Source organism: Rhineura floridana, chromosome 8 (assembly GCF_030035675.1).
Source record: "Rhineura floridana isolate rRhiFlo1 chromosome 8, rRhiFlo1.hap2, whole genome shotgun sequence".
In the NCBI taxonomy this organism is placed as follows: domain Eukaryota; kingdom Metazoa; phylum Chordata; class Lepidosauria; order Squamata; family Rhineuridae; genus Rhineura; species Rhineura floridana.
Window position 1 is genome coordinate 126,971,098 of NC_084487.1, and position 20,280 is coordinate 126,991,377.

Sequence of the window (20,280 nt, forward strand, 5' to 3'; positions counted from 1 at the left end):
ATTTTCTTTTAATAAAGTAAAATTCTTTAAATTTCTCACTTAGAGAGAATTAGAAGTAGGAAGATACAAAAAAGCCTGGGAACACCTCACTTATGTGCCTGAAATGAATGAATGTGTGTGTGTGTGTGTGTGCGTGCGCGCGCGCGTGCGTATAGTTAGATATGAACTAAGGCTGCAATCTTGGCCATATATCTGAACAAGTATGCATAGGACTGAGCTGCAAGATTGAAATGAATTTTATCATTTTTCCTTGGGTGGGTACCTACAAAAGGTCAAAAGGTACAAGCTTTTACTTGATTAAAATGGAGTTCCAAGCTTATGTTACATTCCATCCACAATCCAGAAATGGCTGTTTTCATTTAACAGTAGGGTGCCATGGCTATTCCTTTTAAATTTATTTTTAAAATAATTTTTATTTTATCTTCCTCTTCCATTTTTTTGTTCAGTCTGTGAAATGCCAGGAAAGCAGATCACTTGAAGTGAAGTCCCAAATAAAACATTCAGATCTGTATTTCCTAACCTGCAAATTGAAGTAACAACCTGTTTAAAAAAAAAGTTTGGGGGAGGGAACTTTAGAGCTCTGTGAACCGGAGACAAAGCAGCCAATTTTATGTTGTGATTGCTGAATGTGCGTGTCAAAAGCTGACATTTGAGGTGGGACACATTTGTATTAATAACATTTCCAAAGATTATTTAACACTGTATAATTTAGGCAGTGTGCACATTTTGGATTTTCATTTAAAATGCCATTTTAGTTTGATGAAGCGCTGTTATTTAAGCTTGGATGTTGAACAGACCAGTGCTATGCCCTGCTTCCAGAAGAAGCCACTGTGAGAGACTCTGCCAGCATTGTCTCTCCTTGGTTATCATCAGGAAGGTATCATCCTCTGAACCAAGGGCCTATAGGTCCAAGAATGGGTCCTATCCTTGTAAGTTACCTAGGATTTTGTGCACTTAGGCCTCAAAAGTCCACTTCCGGCACAGAAGAAAAAAGGTATGCACATGAAATGGCCCATGAAACTGGCAGACACTACTGTAAAGCCTCCTGATTAGTCAGGCCTCGTATAAATATGAGGATCCTGTCCTGCTTCTGCCTTATCTACAGCCTGCTGCACTTCTAACCCCCAAGATCAAGCCTTCAGCCTCAAACAGCTAATCTCAGGAATTCTAGCCTGAAGAATTCACACTTCTGGTCTGTTATCTTGCTATGGATTTAATACCCACTGCCTCAGCCTGACTCAGTGTGGAAGAAGGCAGAACACTCTTTGTGAGAGGCCCTCCTACAATCAGCACAGCTGTGCCTTTGCAAATCACAGAAGCTTCTTTAGCGGTTGCAGCAGAGACTTTTGCTTGTACTGCACCAATAACATACAGATTATAATTGATTGTTTCCCCTCAAAACACTTTTTTCTGATTAAAGCTGAAGTAAAAGTGATATTCATTTCATCAGACAAGGGAGAATATACATACAGAAATATTTCATGTCTCACCCCCACGTTAATTCCACCACGTAGTTTTGAATTAACATACATTTAATTTGATGCTCTCTTATACATTGAATGGGTTGCTCTATGAGAATAAAAAAAGCATAATGCTCTTAAAGTCTAGGGCTTGGAAATCTCAGGCCCAAGGACTGAATGTGGCCCCTCCAAACCTCTTTATTTAGCTCTTGAGACTCTCCCAAGGCTTCAAAGTAACTCCAAAACAGGTTGATTTAAGGGCACTTGTGGCCAGCTTCACCATGTTTATATTCAGGAAACATGGTGATCGGTTGATCTAATTGGGTAGTTCCATTTGCTCTGGAATTTTATAGCATGAGCTACCACATGGTTGCAAACACAAGTGTCATACAAATAGCCCCAGTGTTCTAAGTGACATAAAGGCCCATTATTTTCTGAAATCATGAGGGTCAAGAATGTCCTTTAAAAATACCTTACATCTCTAAGTGTGCAGGAAATGCCAAAACACAAATTGCAGTTAACCTGAAGGGAAACATGCCTCTTGAATGCAATATTCTGTTACCCAACTTACCTTCTTCCCATCTGTATTATCTCCAGCAACATAGGAGAGTTTCCTGCGGACATAGAACAGCATGTCATCCTGCCGGGGGGCCCATTTTTCCATAAAGTAAGTGGAAAACATCCATGTCCAAAACACAATGCGGTCATCTTTGAAACACCCTTTTAAAAAAAGGAGATAAATTTGACAATTAAGAACTGCTGAAGCCGCATTATTTTAGTTTGTAAAATACCAACACATTAACGTGCAGTGCTTGCCAACTTTTTCCCATTTGTTTCCTAACTGGATCCTAACCAACCAGTGCCTGCCTCTTATTATGTGACACCCAGCTTGTTAAATGGAAGGGCTGGCCCTGATCTGAATAAGTGTAAAGCAGTTTCTTTTTAGAGTTGGGAGGTTCAAGAAAACATCTCTCTTGCCAAAATACCTCCTGTCTTCTATTCTCCACCCTTGCAAACTAGCTGCTGCTCCAGGTGGCTTTCCCCCAATTCCAGTGAGCTGACAAAGACAGAGAGAATTTGCCAGCAGTACAAAGCCTCCCAGTGCACTTAGTGCTAGACCTTTGGGCAAGAAAACTCAGAGAGGAAAAAAACATAATCTGGATGTGGGGAGTCTTACATCTCTCCTTTTGTCATGGTCAGATCACTGCTTGCTGAAGTTTAGACTTTCAGTGGCCTTTTCCCTCTGCAAGGGTGGGGGACCTATTAAAATGGTCCGCCCCCAGAGACTAATGAATCCTGATGCTTTTCAAAGGGCTCTGGGGGATTTTCCGGCTGATAGGACTGGCGCTCCTGTCGAAGCCCTGGCTAATCTGTGGAATGCAAAGATGACCCGGGCAGTGGACACGATCGCTCCTGCGCGCCCTCTTCTTTGTAGAACTCATACAGCTCCTTGGTATACTCCAGAGCTAAGAGTGATGAAGCAAGATAGGAGACAGCTTGAGCGGAGTTGGAGACGAACTCCCGACGAATGCAATTATGCGCTGGTCTGTGCTTCTACCAAGCTGTATGTAGGAGCAGTGAGGGCGGCGAAGAAACAACATTTCGCCGCCACTATTAAGTCATCTCTCTCCCGCCCAGCGGAGCTTTTTAGAGTTGTCCGAGGGCTACTCCATCCTGGCCCACAGGACATGGCAGATACATCGGTACACCGCTGTAATGAGTTTGCTGAGCACTTCCAGCATAAGATCTTATGCATTCGCCGGGACTAGATCCCCATTTTATGTCAGTTAGTCTTAATGAGGTGTCTGGAGCACAGTCTAGTCATGTTTTGTTGAATGAGTTTCAGTCGGTTCAGTTCGAGCACGTGGACAAGGTGCTTGGACAGGTACGTGCAACCACTTCGGTACTTGATCCTTGCCCCTCTTGGCTTATAAAAACTAGCAAGGATGGAACAGCTGGCTGGGCCAAGGAAGTGATAAATGCCTCTTTGCGAGAGGGAGTGGTCCCTGGCTGTCTGAAAGAAGCGGCGGTGAGACCACTTCTGAAAAAACCTTCCTTGGACCCAGAGGATTTTAACAGCTATAGACCAGTGGCGAATGTTCCATTCTTGGGCAAGGTCTTGGAACGAGTGGTTGCTGACCAGCTCCAGGCGCTATTGGATGAAACCGATTATCTAGACCCATTTCAGTCAGGTTTCAGACCCAGTTTTGACACTGAGACGGCCTTGGTCGCCCTGTTTGATGACCTATGTCGGGAGAGAGACAGAGGGAGTGTAACTCTGTTGATTCTCCTTGATCTCTCAGCGGCTTTTGATACCATCGACCATGGTATCCTTCTGGAGAGGCTTGCGGAGTTGGGTGTTGGAGGCACTGCTTGGCAGTGGTTCTGCTCCTACTTGGCGGGCCGTCTCCAGAAGATAATACTCGGGGAACATTGCTCGACCCCGTGGGTTCTCCAATATGTGGTCCCGCAGGGTTCGGTCTTGTCTCCCATGCTTTTTAACATCTATATGAAGCCGTTGGGTGCAGTCATCCGGAGTTTTGGAGTGCGTTGTCATCAGTACGCTGATGACACGCAGCTCTACTTCTCCTTTTCATCTTCTTCAGGTGAGGCGGTCGATGTGCTGAACCGTTGCCTGGACGCGACAATGAACTGGATGAGAACTAACAAACTGAGACTCAATCCTGATAAGACTGAGATGCTGCTGGTGGATGGTTTCTCTGGTCAGACGGTGGATACATACCCTGTCCTGGACGGGGTTACACTCCCGCTAAAGGAGCAGGTTCGTAGTCTGGGAGTCGTTTTAGACATTTCCCTATCACTCGAGGCCCATGTAGCCTCGGTGGCACGGAATGCGTTCTACCAACTTCGGTTGGTAGCCCAGCTACGTCTCTATCTGAGTAAGGAGGACCTTACATCAGTGGTTCATGCTCTGGTAACCTCACGTTTGGACTACTGCAACGCGCTCTACGTAGGGCTACCTCTGAAGACGATTCAGAAGCTACAGCTAGTGCAAAATGCAGCGGCCAGACTGCTAACAAGAACCAAGCGGTCTGAGCATATAACACCTGTGATGGCTCGCCTGCACTGGCTTCCAATATGCTACCGGGCCAGATTCAAAGTGTTGGTACTAACCTATAAAGCCTTATACGGCGCGGGACCACGATATCTGCAGGAACGCCTCTCCTGATACGAACCGGCTCGTACACTACGGTCTACTACAAAGGCCCTCCTCCGGGTCCCGACCCATAGGGAGGCCCGGAGGGTAGTAACAAGATCTAGGGCCTTCTCAGTGGTGGCCCCCGAATTGTGGAATAGTCTCCCCGAGGAGGTACGCCTGGCGCCGACACTATTATCTTTTCGGCGCCAGGTTAAAACCTTTCTCTTCTCTGAGGCATTTTAATTTAAGTTAATTTAAGTAAATGTTGTAAATTCATTTTAGATGGTGTACTTTTATATACTTGTTATATTAGATCCTGTAATTTTATTATTATACATGTTTCTATGTTCACCGCCCAGGGAGCTGTTTGCTAGTCGGGCGGTATATAAGCTTAATAAATAAATAAATAAATAATATTTAAGAGTACGATTCATAGTAGTGTCTCTGCTTGTCTCAATGAGAACTTACATTCATGATCAACCATTATTAGTTTTTGTTATTAACATGGGGTAAAAATACAAGTTTATAGATTGTGCTGCCCACCCTCAGCTTCAGCTGTCGTAGGCATGCTAATTTCAGAAAAGAAAGAAAGAAAGAAAGAAAGAAAGAAAGAAAGAAAGAAAGAAAGAAAGAAAGAAAGAAAGAAAGAAAGAAAGAAAGAAAGAAAGAAAGAAAGAAAGAAAGAAAGCTGATTGGAGGGGGGGGTTCCCCAGGACAGGATGTTTTCTGGTTGCATTGGCTTAATTGGAACAGTTGCTGTGTTTGGAACAGTGGTCATCACCCATTGCTGTAAAATTAGTAAAGGTTCCCCAGCTCTGACATTACCAGACGGAAAACTTAACCCTGAAAAATGTATCTCTATTTAATTCAGATACCGTAAGGGAGGGAGAACAGAAAAGCCAAGTGTCATTCCAAAGGCACCTTGTGAAGATCACTTGAAATACTGCTTTTATCACTATTTTCTACAGTTTATGGCTGAGATTTGTCAGCCAGTGACAAGAGACTTGCAGCTTACTGCCAAGAGAGTTTTGGCAACATTCTTCATAAAGGAAACTATTTAATTACCACTCCTGCACTAGTCTGCATGAAATATGCTACTTACAATCTTGAAAAGGCCCCTCTTAATCACCCAACAGGGACCAAAAATTGCATGATGGAGGGAGCTGACACCCAACCCCCTGCTTCCAACAAAAGCATATGTAGCAGAAATAATAATAATAAAAAGATCTTTTGCAGGGTAAATGAGGCCTCATGAGCAAGGCAACACGTTGATTTTGAAACAGCAGCAACACAAGCGCCTTGCCTAGTCTCCTTGGCAAAAGGACAGCCAGCAAGCTCAAGTGACAAAGCTTTTCCTTCAGGTTCAAGGCTGCATATCTGAATCCTCCTTCCTAACAGACAGGGGAGGGGGAAAGAGAGAGAACCTTTCCTACTAGTTTTCTACATGCAGGGCATTTTCTTTCAGGGAGAACCAGTCTAATTAAATAATCATTAATTATCCAAAAAATTAAAATATTCACTATTTATATAATATGATTTTATATAATGCTATATAATTTATATAATTCTTCAAAGTCTTCAAAGTGCTTCATATACATCTTTTAAAGAATCCTTACAACAATGCTGCAGTGTTCAGTCACTATTATCCCATATTTTGCAGATGGAGAGCAAAGTTTCAAAGAGGGGAATGTAAACCACATCATGAATTTAAGGCAGAAGAGGTGAGATTTGAAATGGGGACTTCTTAACTGATAACCACTATGCTACCAAGAGACAATAATAAAAAAATAAAATTTAAACATGCAATATAAAATATAACCTACCCGCCCCCCCTCAAAATAAACCCCTTAGTATTTATCTAATGGTGCTTCAGACAGTTGAATTACTTCCAAATTACTTAAATAAGGAGCTCATGGCACTGCTGCCCACCACTGGTACATCTGCATGGGGAAGGGGCTGACCAGCGACACCCAAGTTCAAATCTCCACTTAGCCACAAAGTTGACTGGGTGACTTTGGACCAGTCACTCTCTTCCAGCCTTCCCTATTTCATACAGTTGCTGAGAGGATTAAAAGCGAGGCAGGTATGTGCATCCAAGAGTGGTATCCAATGCTAGTCCTACTCAGAGCAGACCCACTGAAGTTAACAGACATGACTAACTTGGTTTACTGCAACAGACTAACACAGCCACCCCACCCCCCGCTCTGGAATTTCTCACTATTACTTTTGACAGCTACCGTTTACTTTTCCCTTCAGGTTACAACTTTACATTTTTACTGACTGCTAGAAAAGAAACCTTTGAAGTTTTTCTTTAAAAAAGAAATAAAATCAATTCTTTGGATTGTGAATTGAAGGACACTTGAAATGGACGGATAAGCTAATAAAAATATACCACTTTGATTAATAAAGCTCTTCCAGTAACCTAAACATGAAGATGTTTTGCAAATTATTCTCTTTTTCTGCAATATTCTTAAAAATGAGGGAGTGCTAAGGTCACGATTCGTGTCTGTAGCAAACCCTGAAATGGGTACCTGAGCAAAATCAGAGAAGAATTCAGCCTGTGTGTCACAAACCAACTATGGCCAAAGGCAGGAATAAAGGTCACACCATCAGCAATAGGGCAGAATGAACTGGTTGACATTTCCCAATTTCTAGGAAGGATCCAGATTGGGAATTGTTCACTTGGCTGAGAAAGAAGGGACTCCGTTCTTGCTCCACTTTATACATACTAAGACTGACTTAATTTGGTTCATCTCTGCCTTGCCCACCCACAGCTTGTTAGAAGCAGGATCTGCCATGCAGTTTTTCCAGCAAGTGATTTATAAGCCTTTTATTTCACCTTCTCCTTCATTAATTCCAAACGTTAACAGCTCACTAGTTCTGAGATGGCTCATTGCCATAATGCTGCAATATTACTATTAATATCACAAGAGGTGTATCCTCCCCATGGTAGAGAAAGCACACACAGTTTTAAAAAGGCATCCTTCATTAAGCATAGCAAACTGACAACAAATTATAAGGCAGCAGCCTTTGGGCCAACCTGCATTTCAGTTTTACTTGCTCCTGATCAGTCTTGTAGCACATACAACCCAGTTCTGGTTATTGTCTCCTTGTGCCTTTCCAAACTGAAGTTTCACTTTTTGCAAGATTTGGAACTTGTGTGGCTTGGTTACTCCCAAAGGGAGAGAGTTAAGCCTCAAAACCGCCCTGCAGATAAGCCAAAAAGTCCATCTTTTCCAAATCGTTTCCAACAGCAGCACTCAGATTCTTCTGGGAAGATCAGAAACAAGGCATGAAAACAGCTGCCTGCCCCATTTTCCATCCCTAGAATCTGACACTCAAAGGTATGCTGCCACTATGGGCCTTATGCTCAATGGAAGAGCATCTACAGAAGGTCCCAAGTTCAATCCCTGCAATCTCCAGGCATAGCTGGGAGAGACAGTGTAGACACTCCTGAGCCGGATGGACCAGTGGCCTGACTCAATATAAGGCAGCTCTCTATTTTCCTCTGAGCACGACAGTCAGTTTGGCTAATCATATTTTTGACCACTGAATGCACCTTACCCCCTTTGAAAGCCATATAGTGACAAGTCTCATAGCAGTGAGTAATCTATACATTCTGTGAAAATGTGCTTTTTTTGTTCTGCACCTCACAACATTACAAACTTTTATCAAGTCCTGCATCCCATATACACACATTTACCTGAGAGTAAATCCCACTGAACTCACTGAGATTTCCATCTGAGTAGACATACACAGGATCACTCTGATGGTCTTTCTTTCTAACCTAAATTCTACTAGATCTTACCCAGAAGTGCTCATGTTTTCAGTGGAAGGATATAAATGATAAGGCTGCTAGTCAGTACAACTTATCTCCTTTCCATTGTGCTTAGGATGGCAAGGCTTGTAACCCTGGTGCTTGATAAGCTAAAAGGCTACCATGTATTGTAGATCATCTCATTTCTGCTTTCCTATTTTGTGGATTGTTATTGACATCAGAACTTGTGCCACATTTGTTTCCTTCTACATTCAGATGCACCATTCCCTGAAGCAAACCTTGCTGAAGTTAATATGCATAAACAGAAATTGCAAAAATATAAATTCACTGAAACTGGAAGCCAGTCTTGGGGATATGTGTTTCTTCTCCGTACCTCTCTCCCTCTAATCCCCTGCCAACACACACACACAGACTGACACTATTCACCTGAATCATGGCTTTGCATATTATGCACGGAAGTCAAGGTTAACATGAACCACAATGCCTTCTGACTCTGATCATGGATCTCCCACATATGTTACATTGTTTATGTTGTTTGTGATAGCTGGTATAGCACAGTGGGGAGGAGAGCTTGGCTGGGAGGCCAGAGTCTGTGAGTTCAAATCCCTGCTCGTGTCTCCTGGGTGTCAAGGGCCAGCTAAAGATCACCCCCACAGTGAGTGGCTCAGGGGTTATGTGCCCTGCCACCTGCGTAGCCGTAGGCAATCTGCATAGTCCCAAGGAGCCCAGTTGCCCCCCAGCTGGCAGTTGCGGACAAGGACGGGGCTGGCTTGTGCAGCTGTGGCAACCTGAGCAGGCCCTAGCCAGCTGGGGAGGACTAGCCTCAGAGGGAGGCAATGGTCAACCCCCTCTGAATACCGCTTACCATGAACACCCTATGAATACAACAACAACAAAAAGGATTCATAGGGTTGCCATAAGTTGGAATTGACTTGAAGGCATATAACATTGTGGTATACAAATATTTTTATAAATAAATACAAAAAACAAAAAGTTTTCCCTTGGAAATGCATCAAGTAGGTTTTTGCCAACTTATCCCCAAACATGGATAACATGACAAAAGGAACAAACAAAAACAACTTTTTGTTTATTGTTCATCATCTTCTGTTGTGAGCCTCAGAAGAGTCATCATTCAAAACTATGGCCCGAACTTGATTTTTTTGAAGTAACCACCATTAGAATAAACCACAATTCCCTCATGCAAGGACAAAGCATGAGACTGTAGTTTACTCAAAAGCTTTTGAATAAACTTTCATTCCTCCCACCCCCATGTGCAAAGGAAAAGAAGGAAAGCATGTCACCCAGGGCTGGCTCCAAAGGGCAGCCAGGTGGGGCCCTGGCTGAGGGCTCCTGAAGAGCCCCTCATTATGGTGGGGGAGTAGCGCTCCCCTTCCGCAGCAGGCTCCCTGCCACAGATCGCAGGGAGGGAGCTGCCCACCCGCTCGCTCACTCTCCCCCCACCTGCCTGCTCACTCGCTCTCCCTCTGTCCCGCCCCCACCCACTCACCCATCCCCCCACCCCCCGCTCGCTCACCCTCCACCCCCCGCTTGCTCGTCATCCCATCCCCCCACCAGCTCAACATCCCGCTCCTCCACCCACCTGGTAGGTATGTAGGTAGGTGAGGTGTGCATGAGAGTGAGTGAGTGCCAGGGCCCAGGGCAGGCTGCTGCCCAAGGGCCCTGGCAGGCCTGGAGCCGGCCCTGATGTGACCCCAGCTCATCATGACTCATTCTCATAATGCTAAATAAAAGTAAGGCTCAGCACTGCTCCTCAACCGTGACAGGGCATCACACATGCACCCTAAATGACTAGCAGCTTCTCAAGGGCCCACTGGTACCTACCTAAGGATCACAGCTTATGCTTTTGATGTTGGACAGGGTCCCTTCAAAAATGGTGACAGAGAGTGTAGTGTAATTAATGCAGATTTGATTTAGACCAGGACAATCTGGGAACAAAGCTTGCTTAGTCAAGGCACTCTCTCTCAGCCTTACCTACCACCCAGGTTTTTTGTAAGGATGACTGGGTGAGGGAAGGAGAAACCAGATCAAGTACTGGTTTCTGGGAGGCTGTCTGGGATATAATAAAGTTATCACAATAGTATATGACACAGAACTCAGCGGCTTTATACTTCTATTTGGAAATAAAATTGAATTTCTTTTTTAAAGGCTTTTTAAAATGCCGGTTCCCCCGCTCCAGAAAATTAAATCTTTATTAGCTGAAAAAAAATACAAATTTATTCTGTTCTAAGGAGATAGAGATGCTTCAGAATAGATGCTTTATTTATCCAGGTTCTCAAGTCCAGTTTAAAGGAAGATGCTAAAAATGAGCAGATACAGGCAGGGAAGGAATCAATATGAATTATTCCTTGGGCTTTAGCATCTCAGTTGAACTTCCAGCTTAACCTCTTGAGGACACGGCTGTGATATTTCATGAGCCATGGCAAGCAATTATTCTATACGTTCACAGTAGCTTCAGGAAAGCAATAGGCCAGTTTAGTGAACTGTAGAATGAGCAAGCAGATCTACAGACATTAAGGCTAGCCAAGGCAGTTAAATACCACTCACCTCGTCTCCTAACATTTCACACTTGAAAATAGAGATACTCTTGTATAACTGTTGTATTCTTTTCCTCACACCAGAGATCCCAATCTGAACATGCCCACAAAAACACACCCGTTGTCCTGAACAATTACAAAGTGCTGAAGGCTTCTCTCTGTTCTGTGCTATAAACTTAAAGTCTACAGTAGTTGGTTCCAAACCTGTGTGACTCCCCTGCACATGGCTAGATCGAGCCCTTAATGTTTCAATCCGGCAACATTATGCACTGTTGATTTAAATTGGAAAGTTGCAGCCCAATCCCATGCTTGCAGGCATTCCACTCAGTAGCATAGTGGCAAATTTAGAAGTGCAGGCTTCCTTCATGATAGTCACACGCTCAACCCCTCCCATTTTCTGCTGCTGGGTTGAGAATGCGATCTTCTTCCTCCACAACAACAAATGCCCCAGGAGCCAATAAGCATGAAATGGGAGAGTATTAGCTACTAAGAAGAGTCTTCTTGGTGACCTACTCACCCCCTTTCACTCTGGTTGGCTCCAATCAGCAGGAAAGGCCAAGGAAGCATGTTAGAAGACTCTTGGTGGCCAACCCACTCCTCTTTCATGCTGATTGGCTCATAGGATGCTGGAGACATGGGGGCCCTGCTGGGACCCTGCTCCCAAAAAAGTAAGAGACCCTGGATGACTACACCACTGATTCCACTGCACTGAGTTGGTTCCATGAGGCTTTTTAACTAGTTATAATACTCCAGACTTCAGCCATTAAGCATGTACTTGCCTCTCTCCATCTATTTCAATGAAAAGGAAGGATTCAGACACTGTAAAGAAGTGATAAGTTCTATTAACCACAGTGGGAGAGAGCTAAACCCAAATCTCCTGAGGCTCAGACTTGGAGACTTTGGGGAAGGAGCCTGGGAGATAGAGCTTGATACCTGGTCAGGGGATTTTTTTATGTGTAAGATTAACAGAACGGCATAACAGAATCTCACATCACCCCACCCCACCCCCAGCAATGATGATACCCCAACACACGTATCACTTGAAATCAAATTTTACACTTGAAATGTTGCTTTTACAATACATTTCTGTTATGTCTCAAATGAACAGGATGCTCAAACAGCACGTCAGACAAGGAATGTCTTTTTACAGATTACGTTGCCACCAGTACCGATCAGGCATTCTACAGCGGCGCTTGAAGGCATGCCTGTGTTGTGCTGCAAAAAACAACGCAGCGCCCCTTTCAGCTAAAACACATTTTGATCAATATGGCAATCCCCTATCATCAAAGAAAAATGCAAACTTTACTACTTTACTAGTTGCTTTTGTAATTTTTTTTGTGTCAACAGTATAGCTTAAGAGGTAACTTAATCTTGTACATACTTACCAGGAAGTAAGTCCCATTGAACTCATTGACATGTATGCACAATTGAACTGTCAGAAGCGGAACTTAAGAGTCATAACGTAGGTAAACAGAAAGTAATTCACCGGCATGAACATTATCCCTTCCCCTGCAATTAAAAATGTGGTCTTGCCCAGCATATAGTGAAGCTATGGAATTCACTACCACAAGAAGCAGTGATGGGCACCAACTTGGATGGCTTTAAAAGAGGATTAGACAAATTCATGGAGGATAAAGCTATTAGCAGCACCTAGCAATGATGGCTATGTTCCACTTACACTGTCAGAGGCAGCATGCTTCTGAATATCAGTTGCTGGAAATACAAGTGAGGAGAGTGCTGCTCATGCACTCAGGTCCTGTTTATGGGCTTCTTTTTAGGGCATCTGATTGGCCACTGTGAGAACGGGATGCTAGGTTAGATGGGCCACTGGTTGGATCCAGCAGTTTCTTCTTATGTTCTTGTATGTATTGCAACAAACAACAAAAGTTACTTGTGGGGCCTTACAGATCAGGGATACCCAGCGTGGTGCCCTCCAGATGTTGTAGGACTACAATTTCCATCATCCCTGATAATTGGTTATGCCTTATGGTGTCACGACGCTGAAGTTGGTTCCTAGTTCCCAGTTCCTTATTTGCTTGAACGTTCAAAACACTAAAAAACAAGAAAAGTTCACAGCTACAGCAACTCCATAGGAAAGTTAACATGTCTCTGAACCCTAAAATATATGTTGGGGTACCCCATATCATATATCGCTGTGATCTGAGGACTCTCCCCGTCAAGAATAACAACAAACTTATTCAATCAAAATTATCAGATTTCTGCAATGCTCATAAATGCATAATGATGTCATAAAACCATAAAAAATAAGTAACTGAGGGTGCCCACCCCAAAATCTGCTCTGGGCCAGGACAAGTCATACACTCCAGGAAAGAGGAGGGTGTCCTCTATGAGATGCCAGTATATCCCACCTAGCCCACAACTTTTAAGGGCATCTATGCACAACCAAAATTGACAAAAAAGAAGCAGAAAAAAATGAGAAACTGAGGGTGCCCACCCCACAGTCTGCTCTGGGCCAGGAGAAATCATACACCCAAGGAAAGGGGAGGATATCTTCTACAAGATGCCAATGCTTCCCACCTGGCCCAGAGTTTCTGTTGGATTCTGGGCATGTATAAGGGCATCTGTGCACAACCAGCAAAGAAAAGAATAAATATCCGGTGGTGTTCACCACAAAATCTTCTCTGGGCCAAGACAAATCGGACACCCTAGAAAATGACAGGGCGTCCTCTATGCTGTGCCAGTGCTTACAGCCAATGCTTATGATCTATGTGGATTTTTAAAAAAATTGTATTGATCTTCCCTGTTACTTTGCTATAGCTCAATTATTATTTTTTAAAGCCATTGATGTTGATGACAGAAAGACTTGTGGCAGGGTCAACAAGCAATGATTTCTTGGATATGTAATTTCATAGATGACACTCTAAAGTATGCATGGATGGCATCTCATAGAACACACTCTCCCAGATGTATGAAAGCATGGTATGTAGTGCCCCAAATAATCTTTTAGGATGGGCACTCCAGTTTCTTATTTTCTTTCTTCTACATATTCACTATTTTTTTAATACATATATGCCCTTGTCTGTCCCAAACATACAAAAGAAGCTCTGAACCAGAGCTTGGAAGTAATTCATTACAATTTCCGTTACATATCCATTTCGTGTGTCCACAAGAAAATCCATTCCAGGCAGGATGCTGTGGCATCTCGTTGAGGACACTCTCCCCTTTGCTCAGGTGAATGATGTTTCATGGCCCACAGCAGATTTTGGAGTGGTCACCCCAAATTACATATTTTCTCTACTTACCCTTCATTATTTTTGTTCTGCACAGATGACCTTATGACTGCCCTGCGCCCAGCAGAAAGTATAGGCCAGGTTGGAAGTATTGGCACCTTGTACACCCTTCCTGGGATGTATGATTTGTCCCAGCAGCAGGGGTGTAATTGTCCAGGGGCTCAAGGGAGTCCTAGACCCCTTACTTCTTTGGGAGCAGGGTCCCTATGTCTCCAGCATCATATAAGCTGATCAGCATGAAAGGGGAGTGTGTTGGCCACTGATAAGAGTCTTCTAATATGCTTCCTTGTCTTTTCCTGCTAACTGGAGCCAATCAGAGTGAAAGGAGGTGAATCACCCAGTGAGAAGACTCTTTTCAGTAGCTAATACTCTCCCCTTTCATACTGATCGTCTCCTAGGGACATCAGTTGTTGTGGGAGAAGGCATTAACAAGGAGCTCATTCTCAACCCAGGAGCAAAATAAGGGGGGAGGGGGTCTGGCTGTGGCTGAGACTATCATGAAGGGACCCTGCACTTCTGAATTTGCCACTATACTACTGCCTGGCACAGTGCAGATCTTTGGGTGGGCACCCCCAGTTTCTTATTGTTTTCTGCATATTTTTGTCACTTTGGGTTGTGCAGAGATGCCCTTATCCCTGCCCTGCACCCAGCAAAAGCTCTGGGCCGGGCAGGACACACTGGCATCTCGTAGAGGACACCCTTCCCTTCCCTGCGGTGTATGTTGTCCTGGCCCAGAACAGACTGTGGGGTGAGCACACCAAGTTACTTATTTTTTATGATTATATGACATCATTATGCATTTATGAGCATTTCAGAAGTCTGATAATTTTGACTGAATAAATTTGTTGTTATTCTTGACGGGGAGAGTCCCTATATCACCGCGATATATAATACGGGGTACACCAACATGTATTTTGGGGTTCAGAGACATGTCAACTTTGGCTTGAAGTTACTGTAGCTGTGAACTTGGACCTGGGAACTAGGAACCAGCTTCAGCATCATAATGTTATCTGAGAATGATGGGAGTTGTAGTCCAACAACATATGGAGAGCACTATGTGACCCAATTAGATTAACACAACTCCCTTCCCACCTACCCATCTGTTTCAAACACATTCAGAAAAGTATGTCTCTTAAATTCTATGTCTGACAATGTGTTCCTTTTAGAGGTAAAAATTAATCTGCAGTCCTATATACTCATCCATTTAACTCAATGAGGCTTAATTTGGAGTAGACATATATAGGACTGGACTCCTCCAGAATACATTTCAGCATTTCAGGGCTATACTTTATTAATACAGTACCAACTATAACTACCCACTGCCACCTATGTACATATATTGTCTCAGCCTAGGCTACCTCACAGGGTTGCTGCAAACATAAATGGGGGCAGGGAATGGCAATGGTCATGACATTCACAAATCAAAAATAAATCTGGGGAGGGGGGCACACACAAGTAATAAGACGTCTGACAGATAGAAGGTTAACAGGTGAAGCTTTCCCCATAATTGAATTTTCATACAAAAAAGGCTTACTCCATTTAATTTCTACCTGCCCCACAGCTGTCCATAAGAGTCTGGTTTCCTGCAATGCCACCCCTAAACCATGCAAAGAACTCAAGTAAAAAAAAAAAAAACCACAGAATTTGGGCAATTATTTTTTAAAAAAAGAACTTCTGTAACAGTATACAACATTCTCAGGCAAAAGGAAGTTATGAGACAGTAGACATAAAAACCCACACTCAAAGCCTTGACAAAGAGTGACAAAAATACTCTGGGCATGAGCATTTTCACATTTTAAATTTTTACTCATTGTTTTTGCTTATTTATTGCCTTGGGCCAGTCCCTAACTCTCAGCCTAACCTACCTCACAGGGCTGTTGAGAAGATACAGAAGGCAGAATTAAAATAGGAAAAAAGGAAACTAAGGAAGCAATGCAATACATGTCTACTCAGAAGTAAGCTTTATTGGCTTCAATGGGACTTACTCCCAGGTAAGTGTGTACACAATACACACTAGCCTGGGAGTAAGTCCCATGAAACCCAATGGGACTTACGTCTGAGTAGACAAGTACTGGATTGCAGGTTAGTCCTTGCTTTACATGCATCAAATTTTACTTGCCTTAACCAGATTGATACATATTTATACTATAAAGGGTCATATTTTTCTCTCTCCCCCAACCCGCAAACCAGTCCTTATCTTGCCTAATTAGTGCAATCCTACACCAAATTTGATTTACCTGGGAGTAAGCTCCATTAAACATAAAGAGACTTACTTCTGAATAGACTTGTATATATTGTACTTTAAGTCAGCAATACAAATCATTTTGGACAAGTGCCTGGACAAGTGCCTGTTTAGAACTCTTTGCATTTGCCATGGGGAGGAGGATTTGCACAAAAGAGCTTCCAGCAAATATCTTCCTCACAAGACGAAAATGCATCCGGCTTGTGAGGAAGAAAGGAAGGGCAGGAAAGAAAACTGGAAGCCGCAGCTCTTTAGGACCCTGGCTGCTTGCTGCTGCAACTTCTGCCTGCCCCTCGCTCACCCTGAAGCTTTTGGCTTGCATCTCTCCTCTGGTAAGAAAGGAGAGGTGGAGAGGGAGGCAGAAGCCACCTCGAGCTTTGCACGACACACACACATCGTCGTCGTCTCTCACCTCTGCAGCCAGTTCTTCATGTCCATTTTTTTGCTGCCTCCTTGCCCTCCGGCTCTTTTCTCCCTCCACTCCTGTTCATTTTTAAACAATTGTTTTCTCCACCCTGTCTCGCTCTCCACCTCCTCCCTTGTCACTTCCTAAGCACCCACAGAGATGAGGGAAGAGAGATGCTGCACAGAAGCCCAATTTGAAGCACATGATTTTTATCCACAAATCAGAGGAGCAGAAAACTTCCCCTGCTCCCCCCCAAGTACCACCCAAAAGTAACACTGGAAACGTTACAGTTACAGCTCAAAAGTAATGAAGTTACTACTCGTTCTATTACCAGCAAAATGTAATGAAGTTATCCACTCATTACTCAAAAAAGTAATAAATTACAAGTAATTCGTTATTTGTAACTAGTTATTTCCAAGCTCTGCTCTAGCCTTAAATCTTTGTCTGATGCTAGACTTCACTTTTGTTTCCAGCCCTTAGCTAGTTTTCAACACCCAGCTTAGTGAGTTGGAATCTCAAGTAAAGTCTTGCACAGGGCCTGCGCCAGGCATGATTGGGCCCTTGGGCAACAGGCTGCCCCAGGCACATGGCTCCTGCCTGTTCCACCGACCCCTCTCCTGTGTTCTGCTGCTGCATGCACAGGGCTGCCATCAACCAAGATGGCGGTAGGGATATCAGCCCCTTAAAGAAGCCTCTGTCACCATCTTGGTTGAAGGCAGCCGTGCGCGTGCAGCACACACAGCACCAGAACACAGGAGAGAGGTATGTGGAGCGAGTGAACAGGTGGGCAGCTGGAAGCTCCATCCCTGCGATCCGTGGCAGGCACCCTGCCACAGATCGCAAAAGGAGAGCGCTACTCCCCCACCCTAACAAAGGACCCTTCAAGGGCCCCTCTGGGCCGCAGGGGCCCCCAGCCAGGACCCAACCTGGCCACCCTTTGGCGCCAGCCTGGTCTTGTAGCTCTTCTGATAATCTCCTGGCAAACCAAAAATGCTGTTAGGGGCCTTGCTGTTCTACCCCAAACACCAACATCAAACTGGGCTCAGACCCATGGAAATGCCTGACAAACCCATTTCTGTCTCTAATTCTGCCTTGACCTCTCCTTTTACTCAGAAACTGTCAGCAGCTGACGTTTGATTTAAGTCATGGAAAAGGAAGAGGGCTTATCCCTGAACACAGAATTACAAACACAAAGGGCCAGTTCATGAGGGAAAATAGGAGAAGGGTATTAAGAAGAGGAGTGGGGAATTCAAATATTCCCATGGCAGGTTATCCCTTAAGGGCACAGGATAAGTGCGTGAGAGAACAATCTACGGCCTTTCTCTGTATCAAACAGTCAGCACATAGGTCTAAAAAGCCCGGTTGGGTCAAACAAGGAGCCCCTCTAACTGTTTCCAACAGTGGGTAGGTAGATGCTTCCAGGAAGCCCAGAAACAGTACGTGAAAACGATCATCACTGTCCTCCATTGCTGTTCAGCTCCCCCCCATCTCCAGCAACTGGTGTTCAAGAGTATGCTGCCCTGAATCTGGAAGATCTGTTTAGCTATCATGATCAATAGCTGCTGATAGACCTATCCTCCATCCCCTTGTTCATTTTGGTTGCCCTTTAACTTTTTTTTTTTTTTAAGAGAACTGCACAACAAGGATGATCAGGGGACTAGAAACAAAGCCCTATGAGGAACTGGTCATGCTTAGCTTTGAGAAGGCTGATGGGAGATATAATAGCACTGTTCAAGTACTTGAAAGGTTGCCGCACAGAGGAGGGGCAGGATCTCTTCTCGATCGTCCCAGAGCGCAGGACACAGAATAATGGGCTCAAGTTGCAGAAAACCGGATTTTGACTGAACATCAGGAAAAACTTGCTAACTGTTGGAGTGATATGACAATGAAACCAATTACTTAGGGAGGTGGTGGGCTCACCAACAGTGGAGGCATTCAAGAGGCAACTAGACAGGCACCTGTCAGGTATGTTTTAATTTGGATTCTTGCATTGAGCAGGGGGTTGGACTCGATGGCCTTATAGGCCCCTTCCAACTCTATGATTCTACTCCAAGTGTGGTTGCACTACAGATTTGTGCAATGGCATTAAGATTTTGGCATATCAATTCCTTATTTCAATTCCTTTCCTAATTATCCCTAGCATGAAATTCACCTTTTTCACAGCTACCACACATTGGGTACATTTCATCTAGCTATGCATAATAACCCTACGGTCTCATTCCAAGTCAGTCATCATCAGTTCAGACCCCATGAGCCTATATGTGAATTTAAGATTTTTTCCTCCATATTTGGAGCTCTTCACAGTCCCTTTATGTTTTAACCATTCTGAACAATTTATTATCATCAGCAAACTTGGCTACTGTGCACCTCTAACACTAAATCATTTATTAAGTAAAAATCACAGGTCCCAGTACCTATCCTTGGGGGACTCCAGACAAGACTTCAATTTTTTTGAAGGAAGCCTCTAATAGCTTCTGTACCTCTGTTTATTAACCAGGCTGGCATCCTCTCGGCCCTGGAGGTACCTTTCCTGATCTGTGGTGTACACTCCAGTTGAGCTTCTAAAATTGTGTTTTTAAACAACTCCCAAGCCTTTTGGAGTGATTTGATCCTCTTGACTTTGCCTTTCAACTAACGTTTTAGTAAACCCCTCCTTTTTGAGAAGTTTCCTCTTCTGAAGTCAAATGTGACCACATTGAATTCTCTTGGCAACCGGTCATTTAAATGTATATTGAGTAACACCATGGTCACTTCTCCCAGTTGGTTCAACACTATTTACATGTTGCACCGAGTCCTGGGCGCCACTTAAGGTTAAGCCCAGGGTTGCCATCCCATTGGTCGGTTCCATGACCAACTGTTCTAGAGCACAGTCATTTAGGGTATCTAGAAATTTTACCTCGTTGTGACTGGAAAACATATGTAGCAAGTAAATGTCAGGGTAGTTGAAGTCACCCATTACTACAACACTTCCTCTTTTGGTTGCTTCCTTGATATCATTCTTTATCTCAATATCTCATTGAGCACTTTGATCAGGGGGGATGATAGCACATCCCCAGTACTAAATTACTCTTTGGGCTTGGTGTCACCACCCACAACAATTCTGTGGAAGGGTCTGCCCCTTATGGGATGTCTAGCTTGCTATACTTCCTTCTGCCACTGATGGACTGACAGGGGGAGCTGAAATTTTTCCTGTTACAGCTACTAAAGACACAGGAACTCTTTCAGATCAGGAATCTGCTACCCTAGTGTGAATTCCTCAACATTTTGGGGCTGCCTTTTTCCTTTTTATTCTTTTCTTTTTTTATTTCTCCTTCTTCCCGCCTACGTTAAACAGACATTGTCAAACTAACATCAGACTCTAGGCATAGGTCCCAATTTAGCAAGCTGCATGTCAAAACAATCTTCACTTTGATTTTTTAAAAAGGGGC

The 20,280-nt window shown here is 43.8% G+C and overlaps 1 protein-coding gene across 3 annotated transcripts in view; it reads right to left on the minus strand.

The window, feature by feature from the left end:
* KIAA0930 (KIAA0930 ortholog) overlaps window positions 1-20,280 on the minus strand; it is a 111,430-nt gene that overhangs the window by 50,445 nt on the left and 40,705 nt on the right. For all 3 annotated transcript variants that reach the window (XM_061582411.1, XM_061582410.1, XM_061582409.1), the window contains exon 2: window positions 2,032-2,180. In XM_061582411.1, coding sequence (XP_061438395.1) covers window positions 2,032-2,180 — 149 coding nt within the window. The remainder of the gene's footprint in view (window positions 1-2,031; window positions 2,181-20,280) is intronic.